At 40.1% G+C, this 19,786-nt stretch overlaps 1 protein-coding gene across 1 annotated transcript in view; it reads left to right on the top strand.

Annotated features, from left to right (window-relative positions):
* Positions 1-10,502, top strand: part of wu:fb13g09 (ATP-binding cassette sub-family C member 5) — a 131,497-nt gene extending 120,995 nt beyond the window's left edge. The window contains exons 25-29 of the mRNA XM_067996974.1: positions 3,207-3,366; positions 3,561-3,639; positions 5,948-6,061; positions 7,300-7,464; positions 10,050-10,502. Of these exons, the coding sequence (XP_067853075.1) occupies positions 3,207-3,366; positions 3,561-3,639; positions 5,948-6,061; positions 7,300-7,464; positions 10,050-10,160 (629 nt within the window). The 3' untranslated portion in view covers positions 10,161-10,502. The remainder of the gene's footprint in view (positions 1-3,206; positions 3,367-3,560; positions 3,640-5,947; positions 6,062-7,299; positions 7,465-10,049) is intronic.
* The last annotated feature ends 9,284 nt before the right edge of the window (positions 10,503-19,786 follow it).

Below are 19,786 nucleotides of genomic sequence, written 5' to 3' on the forward strand. Positions count from 1 at the left end.
ATTAGTACAACTATTCCTCATGCTTCCTTCCCTATCCTTTCTAAATATATTATATCCTGCAATATTTAACTGCCAGTCCTGTTCCTTATGGAGCCATGTTTCACTTACCCATGCCACATCTGGCTCCTCGCTATTAATTATAACCTCCAGTTCCTCCGTTTTGTTTCAGATGCTGTGCACATTGCTGTACAGGCAATTTAATTTGTTTTTAGTAATTGTTTCCCTCCCTTTGTTTTTAACAAACATTTTGCTCTTATGTTCTATAACTGTATTTGTTCCCTGACCGTTTATGTTCCCCTCATTCCTTAACTTGGTGTGACCTTTACTCTCATTTCCTATTTCTTTTCTATTCAGACTTATGTTATATTCCCCAGATCCCTCCCCCTGCCTTACTAGTTTAAAGTCCAACCCTATTTATCCTTTCCGCTAGCACCTTAGTCCCATTCTGGTTCAGGTGGAGCCAATCCCAACCGTACAGCTCCTTCCTATCCTAGTGCCAGTGTCCCATGAAATGGAACCCCTCCTTCCCACACCACTCTTTCAGCCACGCGTTCACCTTCCTGATCTGTTTATCCCTATGCCAATTAGCACATGGCCGTGATAGTAGTCCCAAGATTACCACCTGTGAGGTCCTAATTTTTAATTTAGCTCCTAACTTCTGATATTCGCTTAGCAGGACCGCCTTCCTTTTCTTTCCTCTGTCATTGGTCCCAACATGGACCATGAAAACTGGATCTTCCCTCTCCCTTTCCAAATTCCTCTCCAGTTGCTCCGAGATATCCTTTACCCTTGCACCAGGTAGGCAACACACCCTCCTGGACTCTCGGCCGCGAATGCAGAGGATGCTATCTATCTCCTAATTATTGAATCCCCTATGACTATAACCTATCTATTCTGCTCCTCCCCCTGCCTTGGATTGCCTTCTGTTCCACGGTGTCATGGTTAGCATTCTGGCCATCCTCCCCACAGCCTAAATCCTTATCCTTACAGGTAGAAAGTACATTGTACCTATTGGATAAGACCAGTGTCTGCAGGACCTCCTTCTCTACCTGTCCTTTGTTCCCCTTACCCCGCTGAGCTATGTGTCGGAGTGTCTTGAACTCGCACTCCAGCTCAAGGACTCTGAGCCGGAGTGACTCAAGGCAGAGACATTTACTGCAGATGTGGCAATCCGGGACAGTCTCACTGTCCACAGACTCCCACGTAACACAGGCCCGACACACAACCTGCACCGTCATTTCTAGTTTTTATTTATTTTTTAGTATTAATTTAATTCTAGAACTAATAGAAACACTTATGGTCTAGATTTAATTTAGTAGATGGATTTTAGCTTGATTTTAAATTAAGTAGTAATTAATTATTCTGAATATATATTTAACTATTTATTTATAGTTTATAGTTACAGATAGAGTGTGTATAGTAAATTAAAAACTTAATTTAATTTCCTCAGGTTCCGCCGCTCTGTGCTGACCATCACGTCACCTTTTGAGATTTTTCCCTGGGTTTATTTAACTGTTCTGGTTTCCCGCTTTAAGGCTTTTTAACTAACACTAACAGACTAACCACTAAACACAATAACTGCTAAAAACACTTACCAATAAACTAAATACTTACACTGACATACCCTTGGAGCTCCTCTGTGACATTATTTTTTGACTTTTGAAAAATAGCTTCTTTTTCATTTTTGCCACTCAGGTCCGCTCTGGCCGCGCCTCTTTTATTCACCGCTCAGGTCCACTCTGGCCGCGCCTCTTTTATTCACCGCTCAGGTCCACTCTGGCCGCGCCTCTTTTATTCACCGCTCAGGTCCACTCTGGCCGCGCCTCTTTTATTCACCGCTCAGGTCCACTCTGGCCGCGCCTCTTTTATTCACCGCTCAGGTCCACTCTGGCCGCGCCTCTTTTATTCACCGCTCAGGTCCTCTTCGGCCGCGCTTCTTTTATTCACCGCTCAGGTCCTCTTCGGCCGCGCTTCTCTTATTCGCCGCTCAGGTCCACTCTGGCCGTGCTTCTTTTATTCACCGCTGTATTACATTGTTAAATTTATGTTGCTGCTCAACTGATAATGTAATGGGATAGATCTCAGTCATGCTGTTTACATTGTCTGTTCAACTCATGACATCATTCAATATACAGTCCACGCTTGAGAATTCAATTTGTGCTAAAAAATTATATTAGCCAATTACTGGAATGAATCAATGTAAATAACACAGCAAAGTGGGAATTTAGCGCTAAAAAATTTAATTGATCAGATAATTTGAATTAAGCAACTTTGAATTAAGAGGAGTAGTACATAAATGAAAGCAGGCAGCATCACTTTGACAGTTAACCTGGGATTAGGATATTGAATCTTGAATCGCTGGGTTCTAATAAAGGACCCTTTGCTTCTCCAAATTGAAACAGTTTGCAGTTAATAATTCAGATTACAGATTTAATTTTTACCACAGGATTAGACTGCAGTTTTATGTTTCTGATATCAAAGCTGTATGTTTAGTGTGAAATCTTGATAGACTACATTTCTCCACCATTATCATTGTTATTAAACAAGCAGTTTTGCTCCTGACATTTGTCATTAGGAATTGGGTACATAAAAGGAAGAATCCCCTGATATGTCTGTCACCACTGAGCCGTCAGAGAACTTTATTGTTGTGATGCCATTTAAAAGTTTGTAAGAAACGTTCTCTTTGGTTTAAAAAGAATCTTAATAACCAAATCTATTGGCGAAATAGCTCTAGTTCTTTGAGACCTGATTCCCAACTAGAGGTTACGAGATTGAGTCCCAGGGCTGCCTGGCATTTAATCATGATGTGGAGATGCCGGTGATGGACTGGGCTGTACAAATGTAAGGAATCTTACAACACTCGCCTGACGAAGGAGAAAGCCTCCGAAAGCTTGTGATTTTCAAATAAAACTGTTGGACTATAACCTGGTGTTGTAAGATTCCTTACATTTGGCATTTAATCAAGTATGTAAGTTTTAGCCATTTTCCATTATATTTCTAGATGAAACACCAGCCAATGGAAAATCATTCTATCATGTGGGTGGGGAGGAGGAAATTAACACCATCAGACCTCCCACTATAGCCATTATTGCCTCATCCTTTTAGCTGGAGGAGATTATGTGATGGTTGAGTCAATTTCTGAATGGAAAGCAACTTGAGGGAAGGTGAATACTAACCAAGTATTAATTTACTCTGTTTATACAAAGGGAAATCATCCCTGGGAGTGACACTTTTCAGACTGGTAGAAATTTGCAATGGCTCCATTACAATAGATGGTGTGAAGATTAGTGAAATTGGATTAGATGACCTGCGAAAGAAGCTATCTATTATCCCGCAGGAACCCATGCTTTTTGTTGGGAGTGTCAGGTACGTATCTGATTTAACCAAGGACTCCAGCGATCTGGTATCTTGGGAATAATACATTGGGGAGTATAGATTGTACCATACATAAGAAAAATCTTCATATAGCTGAGGTATGGATCCTAAGGGCAGCATCATAGCCATATTAACTGTGAATACACATTATGGAGACTTTTGTGTGTTTCTGTGTTCATTTTTAGGTCAAACCTTGACCCCTATAATCAGTACACCGATGCTCAAATTTGGGATGCATTAGAAAGAGCTCACATGAAAGAAAATGTAAGTACCCGTTAAATATAAGTGACAGGTAACATAAATTCTGTTTGTATCACATGTATTTGTTGGTTTTGTTTGTCTATAATATTTAATGAAGTCATAGTATCTCCTCTGATGCCTTAAATGTTGTTATAACTTTGTGACACCACAAGCAGAATACTTGCCTTCAGTGTTGATGTTTTTGAATGGATTCAAATAAAGACAAGAAGAACAATAAGCATTTATAGAGCACCTTTAAGATAGAAAAATGCCACATGGTGCTTCAAAAAGATGTCTTTAAAAAAAATTACTCTATTGTGAGACTGTCAGGATAACTCGAATGACAGTCACAAGTGGTGTATGGTCAATCTCATCATGTAACGCTATTACTTTGTGGCAAGCTCTATTTATATCATTGGAGCAAATTAGCAGCTGAAACATTTGAAGGAATATTTTGTGTAGTTTTTGTAGTCCAAGAGACTTGAATGACCCTGCTCTATGATGCCACTGTTGTGATTTAGTTCAAGTGGAAATAGAATATTAAAACTTTGGTCCACTCCCTTGATAAGCTGGACTTTGCCTGGTTTATTTATTCGAATGGCAGGGTTTCCATTTTATTCCATTGGTTAGTTTGATTTCCCAATTGTACTCCACTGATTGGCTGGGTTTCCTCAATGCGGCAAGATGTACTCTTCTGAAGCTTTCACAGCACCAGAAGAGCACATCTTGCTGCAACAGTGTGTTATTTCCAATTTTCTTGTGCAGAGATTGTTACATTCCTATCAATTAGTGAGAACAGTACAATAATGTGGAGATTAGATCACTGAAAGCTGCATTGAGATCACATCCATTGTACAAAGGATCCATCATCAGAGACAAGTCTGAACTCCATTTGTTTGGTCTGGAGTCAAACACAGCCCATAGAAAAATATCATAGAAATTTCTCAATGATAGTGGGCCAGAATTTGCTGTCAAAATAGGAACATAGGAACAGAAGAAGGCCATTCAGCCCCTCAAGCCTGTTTCACCATTTATTTAGATCATGGCACTCGCTGTAATTTATGGGTAAATGGTACAGCATCTTCAGACGAGCAGCAGATGCGCATTAAATGTGAACATTGAAAAATTGCTGTCCGAATTACGCCGCTCCGCTGTTAGCTTCGCAAAAACGCATCTTGTCCTTAGCCTCCCCGGTTTTTTAGGAACTTGTTGTATTTACCCATTAAACTCGTCACAGTTAAGTCTTGTCATTACAAACGGAAGTACCTTTTTAACAATGTGGTAAGTGTTGATGACTGTCAATCAACCTCTCTGGCACCGAAAATTAACTATTACAAGTGTGGAGTCTCATTTGTTCAGATTTTTAATTTTTTGAGGAGATTTTAAAAAATATTGAATTTTATTTTTTTTTCTTGCTTTACCTTTCTGTCTTTTTATCTCTCTCTTAATCCAATCTTCCTTTCCCTCCCTTTATTTATTTTTCTGTACCTGATTTGACATTGAATTCACCCCCTTTAATTCACTCTCCTTCTCAGTCCTTCCTGTGTTTATTTCCCAATCCTTAAATCTCACTGGTTAAGGAGATACACTGTTGGTTGCCCTGTTTCCCTCACTGTGCCGTTATTAGCTCACACTTTCAGTAACTTTGTGGGCAAACATTTTATAAGCTGAAGGGTGCAGGGGCAAGTCTAACTAACAGCAGATGCCATTAGATGCCCTGCTACTGCAAATTCTGGCCAATTGAGTTAATGGCTATTCTCTGACATAACTGAATGAATGCTTTGAACTCTCCTTGACACAATGACGTACTATGTTATTCTGTGCGCTAGCAGCTCCTAGTAAAATCTTAAGTACAACTTAAAACAAATTATAGAATATGTATTGCTGCTGATCAGTAAGTTTTTTCCAACATAACATCCATTCAGATGCCAACTAAATTACTAATCACATGTCGCAGTAAGGGACTTTGTATTGGTCTCAGTTTGCCCTCATGACAAGCTCAGAACTACAATTGCCACCTGACTATTATGCCCAGTAGGTGGTACTTTTTAGGGATGAGTTGCATTATTGAATGGAAAAGGGGAAGCTTTACTCTGCATCTAACCTGTGCTACTCCATACCTGGAAATGCTTGATGCTAACAATCAGTGCCTAAAATAGGAGTGTGTTTCATTCCTCGGAATTAACATCTCTCAGATTGATGAGTTCAAAAATTTACCAAAATATTTGTGGAAAGAAAGAAAATAGATTTATATTTTTTTGAAAGACAAAGCCTGGAACTATTGAATTGACTTTATTAATATATCACATTTTTGAATGTGTGGATTTCACAGGTAGCACAACTGAATGAGAAACTTGACTTTGAAGTTATGGAAAATGGAGAAAATTTTTCTGTGGGAGAGAGGCAGCTATTGTGTGTGGCAAGGGCCCTGCTTCAACACAGCAAGGTAATAATTCCAAAGGTATCCTCTAGCAGCTTTCACTGCTGGAATAAAGTATTAACCAAAGTAGAGAATGGCCAATCATCCTGAAGCCATGAGATATGCATTTGAAATCGTGTTTTTGATGAGATATTTCAGGTGTTAAAAAACAGAAGAGATTCTGTATCAGAAATTTAAATAACGAACAAAAATTTAAAAAGCTACTCATGTTTTTCGAGAAGAGGCAGCTTCAAGGTAATCTAATTGAAGGGTTCAAATAATGTGGACACATTAAAGGTAGGGTTAGGAGTAATAATAGTAGAATTGTGAAATAAATTAACAGAAATTCCAATATAGTAGACAGTATGAATGGGTTAAAAAGGCAATGAAATACATTTCTGGAGAAAGGATTGAGGATTATGGCGAGAAGGCAGTTATAGAATAGAATCATAGAATCATAGAAGTTACAACATGGAAACAGGCCCTTCGGCCCAACATGTCCATGTCGCCCAGTTTATACCACTAAGCTAGTCCCAATTGCCTGCACTTGGCCCATATCCCTCTATACCCATCTTACCCATGGAACTGTCCAAATGCTTTTTAAAAGACAAAATTGTACCCGCCTCTACTACTGCCTCTGGCAGCTCGTTCCAGACACTCACCACCCTTTGAGTGAAAAAATTGCCCCTCTGGAAGCTTTTGTATCTCTCCCCTCTCACCTTAAATCTATGTCCCCTCGTTATAGACTCCCCTACCTTTGGGAAAAGATTTTGACTATCGACCTTATCTATGCCCCTCATTATTTTATAGACTTCTATACGATCACCCCTTAACCTCCTACTCTCCAGGGAAAAAAGTCCCAGTCTATCTAACCTCTCCCTATAAGTCAAACCATCAAGTCCCGGTAGCATCCTAGTAAATCTTTTCTGCACTCTTTCTAGTTTAATAATATCCTTTCTATAATAGGGTGACCAGAACTGTACACAGTATTCCAAGTGTGGCCTTACTAATGTCTTGTACAACTTCAACAAGACATCCCAACTCCTGCATTCAATGTTCTGACCAATGAAACCAAGCATGCTGAATGCCTTCTTCACCACCCTATCCACCTGTGACTCCACTTTCAAGGAGCTATGAACCTGTACTCCTAGGTGGGGGTCATGTTGACCATATGTTGTCTGACCTTTGTTTTCGTATGTTTTGCATTCCATCAAATGGTGCCTTCCAGTTCAATGCTGTAACTTTGAAACATTCTTTCAATGTAGATTTTACTGCTGGATGAAGCCACAGCTGCCATCGATACAGATACCGATGTATTGATTCACAGGACCATTCAGGAGGCTTTTTCCGATTGTACAATGCTGATCATAGCCCATCGTCTCCATACAGTGCTGAACTGTGACAGGATCATGGTGCTGGACCAAGGGGAGGTAAGATATTTTTTCTAGTCAAAGTTAACATTTGCAGCTAGATCAGGTGTTGGAGACTGAAGGCTGATTTAAACTGAAATTCTGTTTCCTGCTACAATTCACCTCAGCATCCCCGGGTTAAAGAGGTTGGAGGGAGGGGGGAGAGTGGAGGGGGGGAACACAGCCAAGGTTTCTGCTCTGAATAATAATAATCCCTGCTTGAAAGTGCACAGGTGAATATTGGTTGAGGAGATGGTGACCATGATGCCCCTCTGACAAAATGAAAGATTTTTGTCTAAGTTTTAAGCTTGGTATTGGCTCCTTTAGTTCAGTCACAGGACAGAAGGAGTTAAAAACCAGCTTAACTCACAGAAATCATCTCACAGCTTAACTCAATACAGTGTTTCAAAGATGAGTCATTTATCTCTAGGCAATTGTGCTCGAGGGAGGAGCCAAGCCACAATTCAAACACAATTATATTATGAGTTTTATTCAAATATGTGTCTAATTGCCAGTTCCTTTCGAATGTTTACAGTTATTTAAATTCAGCAATGCCCTGTTAACTCTTTCTGGGGTATTTATTACCTTGTACTGTTCAAATCAATTGGTTTAATCTGGAGTTTCAAAGATAATGACCCCGATTTTCAAAGGAAATTGCGGGTGCGTTGGGGCTGCGGAAATCAGAGAAATCCTGAGCGGGTGAGGAAGCTGGCTCCAACTCGCCGACTTCAGGGTTCCCCATAGACGCCTCTCTGTGTGCGCGCGCCTCATGAATGCGGAAGTTTAAAGAACCAAATGTACCTCATTGAGGTACTTAAGGTACTTTATTTTTGATGTAGTAGATAGTTAAAACGATTTTAAACTTACCTGGGCAGCTATCCGACAGCTTCTGATTCACGCCTGGTGTAACCAGGTATGAAGGGCCGGATCAGGCAAAAATAAACAAAATAAATTAAATAAAAACCCATTGCACAAAGTTTAAAAAACAAAATAAACCTACCTTTCCACCCTGCTTCGATGTCCAATGTCTCCCACTCCAATATCCCTCTCGGTCCCAATGTCTCCCTCCCCCGATCTTCCCCTCTCCCTCCCCTGATCGTCCCCTCTCCTCTGCCCGATCTTCCACTCTTTCCCACCCCCCCCCCGCCCGATCTTCCACTCTTCTCCCCCCCATATCTTCCACTCTCTTTCTCCCCCCCATATCTTCCACTCTCTTTCCCCCCCCCGATCTTCCACTCTCTTCCACCCCCCCCCGATCTTCCACTCTCTTCCACCCCCCGATCTTCCACTCTCTTACCCCCCCCCCCGATCTTCCACTCTTTCCCCCCCCCCCCCCCCCGATCTGCCCCTCTCCCCCCAGATCTTCAGCGGCCTCCACTCTCTGTTCCAGTGCCAGATAACGTCTCTCGCTCTCCCTTTCTCTCTTCCCCCCCCGCCCCCCCCCCCCCCCCCCCCGTGTTGCAACCTCCTTTCAGCAACCAACCTGTCAATCAGGCTGGCTGCTAGGCGCAAAACCCAGAAACAACCATCAATTACATCGTGATTGCATCGGAAAAGGTACGTTTTTTTTATCTGGGTTTGCCACGTGGACCTTCACCCTCCGCCCCCCCCCCCCCCCCGCTGCCAACCCGTCACCATTTCAAAATTGAGCCCAATCTATCTAGAACTTCCAAAAAGTATTAGTTAAGGTAAATAACTCCTGTAGTTCATGAGAAAAGGAAAAAGGATTTGATACGTAAGGAGATTGATTACAACTAGTTTACAGCAGAGTTGCAAACTATTATTTTGTATTATATATGGGTAGTTAGTAAAGTTTAACAACTACTGTGAAAATATATGGTATGTTTCTGCTATTTATTCATTTGATCACTTAGTGATTAATAAATGTGTTTGGCAGTTAAAGCCGACAAGATCTAGTATATTGTCATTCTGCCACTTCTTGAAGACAAGGCGAATCCTGAGGAGGCCCAGCATAGAACCAATAGTAAAGAAAATCCAAAGAAAGATTTTCTGTTCATTATCATGGTCACATTATTAAACATACCTGGATATCAGGGTAAGTGTAAACACTCTCAAGGTCATAGAGAATGAGGACTTACCCAGGGGCGGATTGGCCATATGGGAAATTGGGAGGTTTCGCAAGTGCCTGTGTGAATGGTTCTATAGCGCTGTATTATTGGTGCCCCTCTTTTTCTGTGGGAATCCCATGCACTTTCGGGGGAGCCAGTCTGACCCTGGAGTTACCTACAAAAGTAGTCTGATGTACAGAAACCAAAAATATGTAGAGTAAAATGGATAAAAAGACCCAAATATGTAAGAGGTTCCCTAACCTTCGAATAGCCGACCAACACTTGCTACCAAGATTCACATATGAAGAAAGGCCACTTAGGCAAGCCACTGGAAGATCATCACCACTTGTCTAGACGTCCCCCAGCATGAATCAGTGCATAGAGGAGAGGATATACCTGTAATTAAAGGATTTTTTTTAGTTCTCACAGTGGGGTAGGAGAGGGGGCACAACTGCACTTTTCAATTGATGCTGATTTCTGATGACAGCAAATGACAACAAGTAACCAAGCCTTTTATGTTAAAAATTACTTTATTAGATTGCTGAGCTTGACAGCCCCTGTGTCCTGCTCTCAAATGACAATTCAAGATTCCATGCAATGCTCAGCACAGTGGAAAACAGGATAATAGCGCCACCATCCAGCAGTTAGTCTCCTTAATCAGCAGCCAAGTCAGAACTCACCAGATTGTCGCTGGCCTGACCATGTGATGCAGCCTCGCTGAGGAACCTCTTTCAAAAGAAGATAAGAAAAATTTGAAGATGCTTTGTGGATGGATAAAGTGATTCTAAGTAAAATGTCACCAATGCATACTTTATTTATTATGTCCTACAGGCATCACAAACCGTCAAATAATTTGCACAGTGGTTAGGTCTTTAAATGGGGACTATCTAATGAGCTATACATGGAGTAATTAGCTTAAGAGTGCTTTAAGTGCAGTCCTGCAGTAGACTGCTCCTTGGGAATAGAACAAAACTGTTCACAGTTTTAAAATATGTGCAGAGCAGCCTTAGAATATTTTTAAATTGATAAGTTATTTTCTTCTTTGAAGAGTAGGGCTTCCTTTTAAACTTGTCTAAATTAACTGCCCCTTGCCCAAAGCTATTCTTTGAATGTTAACCAGAAGTAATGAATGCTAAATACACATTTATGAAACAAAGTATTAGAAGTGAAAGATTCATTGAAAAATTGGAGATCAAAGAAATCTTACAACTCAGCAATTATGTTTTGCTTTCAGCCTGACAGCTGGAAAGAAACAGTAAAGAATCCACAATAAATGTATTTTCTTTCTTTTTAAAAGGACTTTATCCTTTCTAATTTTGGTTTACCAGAACTAGGGACATTTTTATAAATACAATTTTGTGTTATCACCAGTAAGTATTCTGTTATTCTAATGATTTCTGATATTTTCTACAGTACAGCAGCACTGCCCACTTTGAGCCCCTACTGCCTCCTTAAAGGGGAGTATAAAATTCATTTAAAAAAATCCATTCTTCATTATTAGATGTGGATTCACTCTATAGAAGAATTCCTGTGGGGGTGCCATTATCCTTGATTTAGATTCCATAATTCTCTTATTTGGAGCAGACACCAGTTCTTCACACTTGTACACCATTCTATGAAAGCAAAATGTGTGCAGCTCAGGAATAGCTTAACAGCAAATTACAAGGTGCCATAGATCCTTCGTTGAAAAAAAATTGCATTTCAAAACACAAACCTTGCCTGTTTTGTGGTTTATTACAAGCCCTTTATGCAGTATTGGTCCATTGTGCAGTTTGAGGCTCTGTGTAACTGAAACCAGCAGAGTTTTGCCTGTCGTTCATGGTGATATCCAGTGATGTGTAATTAACTGCCAATCCGGTAGCTGCTTCAGTCATATGCTTCTGAACACAACTGCAGCTGTCAGTGGGTCAGTATTTACAAATCTTTGGGGTGATCAGCTTCTGGTAATTGATTTAAAAGTTTCAGCATGTAACTCTATAGCAACCAGAGTTTTTCGCCGTGAGAAAGCTTTTCAATTAAACCCAATTGGGTTACCTGGCAGTGTAAAATATTGTTTTGACTGTTTTTCTTGTTTTATCAGTGTTTGTTGAAGAACCTTCAATATTTACAAGCTATGGAGGATAGGGTCGGGACTATTCATTAATATCAGTATGTTTAATAATACATTGTACATCAATAGATACTGATATAGAGGAACATTTTCTGACCATTCATAGTCAATGTTCAGAAAATATAGGGCCAGAAATCGTGCAGAGTGGCGAGGCAACGCTCACTGCAACGCCTGCTCATTTAATTAACGAAAATACTTACAGTGGGCTCTGTGGCATCCAGTTACTTGAATTTGAAGTTTAAACAAAATGTGCACAATCAACCCAGCCTCTGCGCAGTGTGAGTTACCGCACGGCTGGAAAAGTCCGTGAGGAGAAGACATGCCCACAAAATCTGTCAGGAAGAGAAGTCACGCCCACAGATTCAGGCTGCATTGCTCAAGCAGGCAAGCAGACTTCATTCATTTAAAGTTAGTATTCTGGATGTCATTGTAAATTAAAAAAATATTTTTTTTAATAAAAAGCCAAAGAAATAATTGAATTAAATTAGAGACAGAAAGGAATTTTTTTTAAATAATTTATTAATTTTAATTTTTTTATGATGACCAATAAGGAGTAATGTGAGACTCCATATTTTTAAAAGTTAATTTTTAGTTGTTTGGCTGATATTGAGGCTAATCGCACTTTTAAAACTTAGTTTAGACCTGGTATTTTTAAGCGTACCTGTTTGGTGGCCTAATTAGTTACTTTCCAGTTGGGCAGTTAAGCAAGTTGGCACTTTTTCAATGATTTCTCTGATTGCAGCGTACAATGTCCATTTAATTTGAAGTTGTCATATCGTGGCGAACCACTAGGAGCAAGTTAATGATTTCTGCATTTTACTGCGCATGTGCAAATACGGGAACTTGCTCCTTCAATTCACCACTAAAAACTGAGAGCGCTGTTGAGTTCCACCACTATTTCGGGAGCGATTTCTGGCCCATTATCTTAGTGTCTACAGTTGTTCAGATGTCAATAGCCAGAGTTCCTTAAAATCTCTGCTATACTTTGACAATCATTAACAGGGCTCTGATGGCTGTAGCATATGTTAAATGGATCGAGTCTGTCACTTACTTTTTTTGAGGAGCAGAGGATGGGTGACTGAACCTTTTGAGGAATGTTCTTACAGTAATCACATTTTTGTTCTGTGGAAAAAGTTAAACATCTTGAACTGTTATATTTGTAAATATATTAACATTTAAGAGTGTTATGTAAATAACCTCAAAGACATTACATCCTGTCAGATAGCCAGCACTATCACTTGACATCTCAAAAGTACTGATCTCATTACAATTAAATAAATATTTGCATTTAATTTTTGTTATATGTGTTTAGAAACATTTCTATCAAATGATTAATGTTTATTATGGGGAAATAAGAAATGAAACCAACATTTTAAATATTTAGGAATCTTTCTACCTGGAATTTCAAGGGAAATTCATGAGAAGATCAGCCATTAACGGTGGAAGGATCATCATGTACAATGAACTAATCAAAGGCAAATGAACAGCATGTGAATTATAAACTGTTCTTAACCTGTAAATATTAGGACCGTTTTTTTTGTGTGTAGTATATGTATGTGGTTTATTTACTTCTGTTGCTCAACTTTGAAGGAACATAAAACATAAATTAATGAGTATTCATGTCAGAAAGTCAAATAATCAGTAGTATGGAAAAGTGCAATCAGGCAAAAAGTATCAAAGATTCTTTGTTATCCTAAGCTCACAGTTCATTTCCCAAACCATGCTATGTGTTCTCTAATTTAAGGCTAATTGTACCATCAAAATCGATGGACTATTACTACTATATTGTTTTGAATATATATAGTAGCCTACATAGTATGAGATAATATATAAATATCATTAACTATTTTGAATCAGCTGCCAATGGTTTGTCTCACTAGGAGATCCCAATAGTTGCCGATACCTGAATAACTTCCAATTCTTTTGTCAGTGTTATGGTAGATAGATAGTCACTAACTTAACAGAGAAGAATAAAACCTGTAAAATGTATAAATGTGTCCCATCAACTGCCAAATTAACTTGTTACAGATTTTTTTCTCTCTGTGTAAAGGTACAGCAACTGTATCTATGTAATAGGTACTCAGGATGTTACTACTTTTTACATCAACCACTTGTATGATTAAAGGCATACGCTTGGAATTTCTGTGGGGGTTCTCCCATCTACTACCGTAACTTCAGCAGAATCTCCAGAAAAATGGTGTAAAAATGGTCAATTATACTCCAGGGTATCCACCGATATCCTACCAAAGTTATTGTGGGAAATTGGGAAAACCCAGTGGAAATTCTCCCCCATAGTGTTTGTCACAACCTTTCTTGTTTCCATCTGTATTTTACCTCTACTACTGTGAACTTCGCTCTCATTTTTCCTTTTATGCTCCCAATACATGCCCTACACACATCTTCCTTCTCCCTGCACCCTTGCAGTGCTGAAATAAAAAGTCATCACAAGGTCTTTTCTTCTTATTCTTTTCCAGAACCTCAAAACTGTGTATGTCCTTACATTGACTTAGTCTTCCCTTCCTCCAACAATCTACAAACTACTAAAACCCTAGCTTGAGTTATCTAAAAGCTACTCAATTTTGCTTGTCTTCTCTCCTTACTTTTTTCAACCTTGCTGGTGTCCTGCAATATTGGCCTTGGCTCTTCACCTAAGGTTTTCAATAGAAAAAACTTGAGTGGGACATAGCCTCTTTAAAACATCAGAAACAGGTGCTTCCTGTTTGATGTTTGATCAGGTATATTTAATTTTGGACAGTGCAATTGTAGCTATTGGACTAAAGTCCATCATAACTTGATAAATGAGATAATCTGCACAATTTATTGTTCTACAAAAAGCACATTTTAACCAGGACTGAGGAAGATAATGTTGCAATGACTATCTTCATGCACAGTATTTATATTTGAGTGTTTGCATGTTGTGTACTTCCTTGGTGCATTCTGCTGAATGCATAATAATTATTACAGTATTTTTACTGGATATTATTGCTACAAATGTCATGTACTAAAATTTGTCAGAGACCTATGTATGTACTAGTTTGTTGTAAAGGTATTAAGGAGGATGTATGTATATACCCACACACAAGATTGAAAGGTCTGGTCCCTTTATCAGCTATGGGGCAGTAAAGCATTCGGCTCGACTTATCCTGTACAGGTTCCTAACAACTTGTCTTTTTTTGGCACTTTGGAAACAAGGGCTATAGGAATGAGCTTTTACCTGGCCAAAGTCCCGTTCATAAGTATGTCTCTCGGTATGATAATGTAATCAAAGACTTCCTTGGATGTAAAATGGAACTTATAAAACAATAAAATTATTTTTATGCTGTAGTGGTGGCTATTGTATTTTTTCTGTATCACTATAGAATGCTGACGTGTTTAAAATCAATCAGAGAATATTTCTCCACTTTGTATAAACCTGATTAGGTTGTTGATTCTATGCCTTCAGAAACTTTATTTTCATGCTGCACCTGCTTGTTTTAATAACTCATACTTGTTAAATTGCTAGTAAGAGCCATTCATAATCACCTTTTCACAGAAGTGCAATTAGAGGATATTGTGCGGTCAGCACTGTGATATAACAAGTGTCGGCACAGTAGATAATCCATATGTGGAGTACAATTAGTTCCTTGATTATAGTTATCCAGTCACAATGCCCCCCCCCCCTCCAAATGGAGTAATGTTGCTTTGATCCTGTAGCAACAGTAACTTGCATCTACATAGCGCCTTTAACATAAAACATCCCAAGGAGTGTTAGAGGTGTATGGAAAAAAATGAATGCTGTGCCAAAGAAGGAGATTGGAAAGAAGGAGATTGGAAAGGATGATCAAAAGCTTGTCAGTCACAAGTTTGTGCTGGGACGAAAGACGATGGCTTTGATCCTCCTAATGATTAGCTGGAGGAAACTGCAGCTCATCCAAGACTGGGTGTCAGACAAGCACTGAGATAGTGAAAGGGTTGAAAGAGGTGGTGGAAAGGTATAGCTGGTATACAATGGAAATTGACACTATGGCCTCAATTTTAACCCTACCAAAATTGGGTGGGTTAGTGGCGGTTGGGAAGGTAAAAATTGAAAAAAACTAAAACCCGACCCCAACCCGCCTACTTCCAGTTTTATCGGAAGCAGGACGAGGGGTGGGTGACCTACCGACCCTTAGGCGGCGGGTCGGTCAATGAAAGCTTTCAAAGAGGCTGCGGGCCTCCATTTTTACAGCTTTTTTATTAACTCCTGTGGACTGGGATTCCTGGGCCTTTTGCTTCACGACATGTGAGAGAAAGCGAGAAGGCCCAAAACAGCAGGTAAGTGCCTTTATCGCACTACTTGTGGGTCCGGAGGAGTAGTAGTGCTTCCCCCAGGCCCAACAAGCCTACCTGCAGCAAACATCCCTACCAACCCTTCCCCCCGCCCATGATCTCCGACCCCCGACGACTCCCGACCCACCCCCATATCTAAGATTAACTGCTCACATTCCTGGCTCTTCTCCCGTCCGACTGACGGCCAGCATGTCAAACAGGCTGGTCTGTCAGGCGGGGAACTGACAAAAAAAAAGACATCCTTGCATCAAAATCTAAAGGACGTCCGGGTAACCGGGTTTCCTGTCAGGATTTCCCTCTTCCTGGCTCCGGGTTCAAATTTACCCCCATATGTTCAAATGCTGTTGCCACAGGGCAGCATGTAGATGAGCAAGAGGAGGAGACTGCAAATGAAACCTTTGGGGAATGAGAGTAATGGTGCTTGGGTGGAAAGAGAAGTCATTGCTAAAGATGCTCTGGCTGTGATTTGATAGCTAAGAGTGGAACCAAGTGTGGACAGTCTCACCAAGCTGGAAAATTGAGAGATATTGGAGGAGCATGGTATAGTCGACCATGTCAAAGGCTTCAGAGAGATCAAGGAAGGATACTGCACTATGGGCACAGTCACAAAGAATGTTGTTCCATGACTTTGGATAGGACTGCTTCAGTGCTGTAGGAGCGGCAGAAGCCAGATTGGAGCGATTCAAACAGGAAGTTGTGGGAGAGATGGGCATAGATCTGGGAGGCGACAGCACATTCAAGGACATGGGAGAAGAAAGAACTTACATTTATGTAGCGCCTTTCACAACCTCAGGAACTTGCATTTATATCGTGCCTTTCGTGACCTTGTGCAGTCACATTAATGCCAGCAGTGGAGCATTACATCACATGGTATAAACCAGTGAATGGGTTATCCTAATTTTCAATGCTGTAAATATCAAAGATATGTAACCTGGACATCGTAGTAAGGGGAATTCATTCTTTTATTCATGAAGTAAGGTACCATGAGTCACTCATGTTTTCATTACTGAACGAGAATTGTTCTTCCATACTATGGAAAGAAGAGCCACAAAGCCCAGAATAGTCATCAAATAGAATTGAGAACTAGACTGCAGTTTGTTGGATAAAGGCAGATAAGGCCAGCTTTTGTCTAGCTTTATCTCTGCTTGCAGTTTTGCGTGGGACAAAAGAAATCAAACAGGCTCAAGTTATAATAATAATTTACATATCAATAGCATCTTTAACATAGCAAAACATCCCAACCTGCTTCACATGAGAAGAGGAAAATTAGATATCAAGCAGCAACTTAGAGAAGGGTTCAGAGAGGTGACCAGAGATGAGGTTGAAAGAGGAAAATTTTGAGGAGACTTTTGAAGGTGGGAAGAGATGAAGCAAGGTGGTGGAGTTTAAAGAGAGAATTTAAAGAGTACTGGTCCATGATGGCTAAAGGCCTTGGCACTACTGATAGAGCTGAAGGAGAGGGTTGCACTGGAGTCCAGAATCAGAAGAATGAATGGTTTCAGTTGGGATGTAGGGCTGGAAGAGATTACAGAGAAGGTAGAACAAGGCATGGAGGGATTTGTAAATGAAGATGAAGATTCTGAAATCAATGTGTTGGAGAATGGGGAGCCAGCGAAGATTGCCAAAAGGGTGACAGATGAGCAGTGGGTAACAAAAATCTGTACAAGTTAGATGTTTGTGTAGGGTGAAACTAGCAAAGGCAGTGTTGGCAAAATTAAGCCTAGAGATGACAAAAACATGGATGGGGTTAATAAGAACATAAAGAAAGGAATGAGAAATGGCCATTCAGCCCCTCATGCCTGCTGCTTCCACATACTAAGTACGTGGATTGTGTCTCATTGAGGAAATACATGACTGCAACAGTCACTGCTGCTATCCACTAACCTTCTGAGGACTACTGTGCCAAATCCAGAGATAAAAGGATTATGATATTGTTTGATTTAATTTCAGAGTATGTTCCATAGACTAATTAATTGTATTTCATATTTTGTTTTACAGATTCCACAGATCTTTTATTTTAACATTTATGATTACAGTACTTACATGCCAGAACATTGTTCGGAACAGGATACTGAGTTAGACGAGCATCCATGATCATTTTGAATGACGGAGCAGGCCCGAAGGGCCTCCTCTTGCTCCTATTTTCTATGTTTCTATGCCAGAACATTGTTCATGTTTCAAAGCTGAGCAAGTTTTTAACACTCAGTCATCTGAATAGCACCCTTTATTCTGTATTGTCTTCAGTCACCAAGACCGCAATAACTACCAGAATTATTCTGCTAAACATTATACAGAGAACAACTAGAATAGCATTAAGCTCAATTTTACATCAGCAGAATTTTAGAAAGAAACTAAAACTTATCTTTTATCTTTCTTGGCTGAGAGACCCAGCCTGCAACCAGTTCCCCGGCCTTCCCCACTGCTACTCTCAAGTCATGATGTGGAGATGCCGGTGATGGACTGGGGTGGACAAATGTAAGGAGTCTTACAACACCAGGTTATAGTCCAACAGTTTTATTTGAAATCACAAGCTTTCGGAGCTTTCCTCCTTCGACAGGTGAGTGATAGCCAAGTTCCGCACCCATGAGGACGGCCTCAACCGGGATCTTGGGTTCATGTCACGCTACATGTAACCCCACCAGCGAAAAAAAAGTTATCTGTTTTTAATACAACTGGTCATTTTGGGTGTCTCTCTCTCTGTCGTTGTGATCTGACCGCTTGTGTATTCAGTAGTCTTGGATGTAATGTTCCCCTGTCTGAACACCATCCACTCCTTTGATTGCTGTGATTACCTCTCTGCCGAGGTATGATAACGGGCAGTTGGAAAGATTATCTGTAATCACCAGGCATTGTTCTGTGCCTATATGGAACCCTGCACTCACCTGACGAAGGAGGAAAGCTCCGAAAGCTTGTGATTTCAAATAAAGCTGTTGGACCACCGAGAGGCACACCAGCGCAGTCTGCAGGTGTCTTGCCTCCTTTTTTTCCTTCCTGCCCAAAAATTCAAACGTGCCATAGCACCTGAGCCAGATTTCCTACTAATGGTGAGATAAATACCATCTTGATTTTTTACCGTGGGTCCTATTCCTTTTGTATTCAAATTTGTGTCATATTTTGGGCACAATAAATAAACAGGAGGTTTCTAACCTATAAGCTCACATGCACCGTGTCATCAGCAAAAGACTCATGACAATGAACAAAACTAAAGTTCTAATTGCTAATGCAGTTATAATATTATGTTGAACAGAATTTAACAAAGGCTGTTTCTTAGGGTTTGTGTTGATATAAATTATGCAGGTGACAGCACTTCCTTAATTAAAACAGAAAGTGCTGGAAATGCACAACCTGGTAAAGGATCACACCCAAACGTTAACCCACCTTTCTCTTTTGGTTTCTACTTCACCTGTAGTTCACTTCCAATACTCACGGTTCACTTACTCATTTATAAACTCAAGGTTTCTCCATTGTTTCACAATTGAATCAATTGACTCATTTTTGTCAGGCTTAGATGTGAGCAGTGCGCGTGACTTTGATCCTGTACATAGCACAGAAGGAAGATTTCTTCTGTGTGCTATTTGTATTCAAATTGTAAGTGTGTTCTTCATATTCATGTTGCTGATTTTGCTACAAACATCAGGGGAAATCCTTCCCCAGGACAGCAGGATTGTAAAAAATTAAAAACATACTGCTATATTGTTTTCTGCTAATGAGACTGTAATCGTGTTTTTTTGGGGCGGGGGAGATCTGAAACCATAAGGATTGACACTTAAACTGTAATCAAATTTAATATCAATTGTACGCTGTTCTACAGAATATCAGTTTTAGGCTGATCTAGTCATAGGTTTAATCCTTACAT

This window comes from Heptranchias perlo, chromosome 15 (assembly GCF_035084215.1).
Source record: "Heptranchias perlo isolate sHepPer1 chromosome 15, sHepPer1.hap1, whole genome shotgun sequence".
Taxonomy (NCBI): domain Eukaryota; kingdom Metazoa; phylum Chordata; class Chondrichthyes; order Hexanchiformes; family Hexanchidae; genus Heptranchias; species Heptranchias perlo.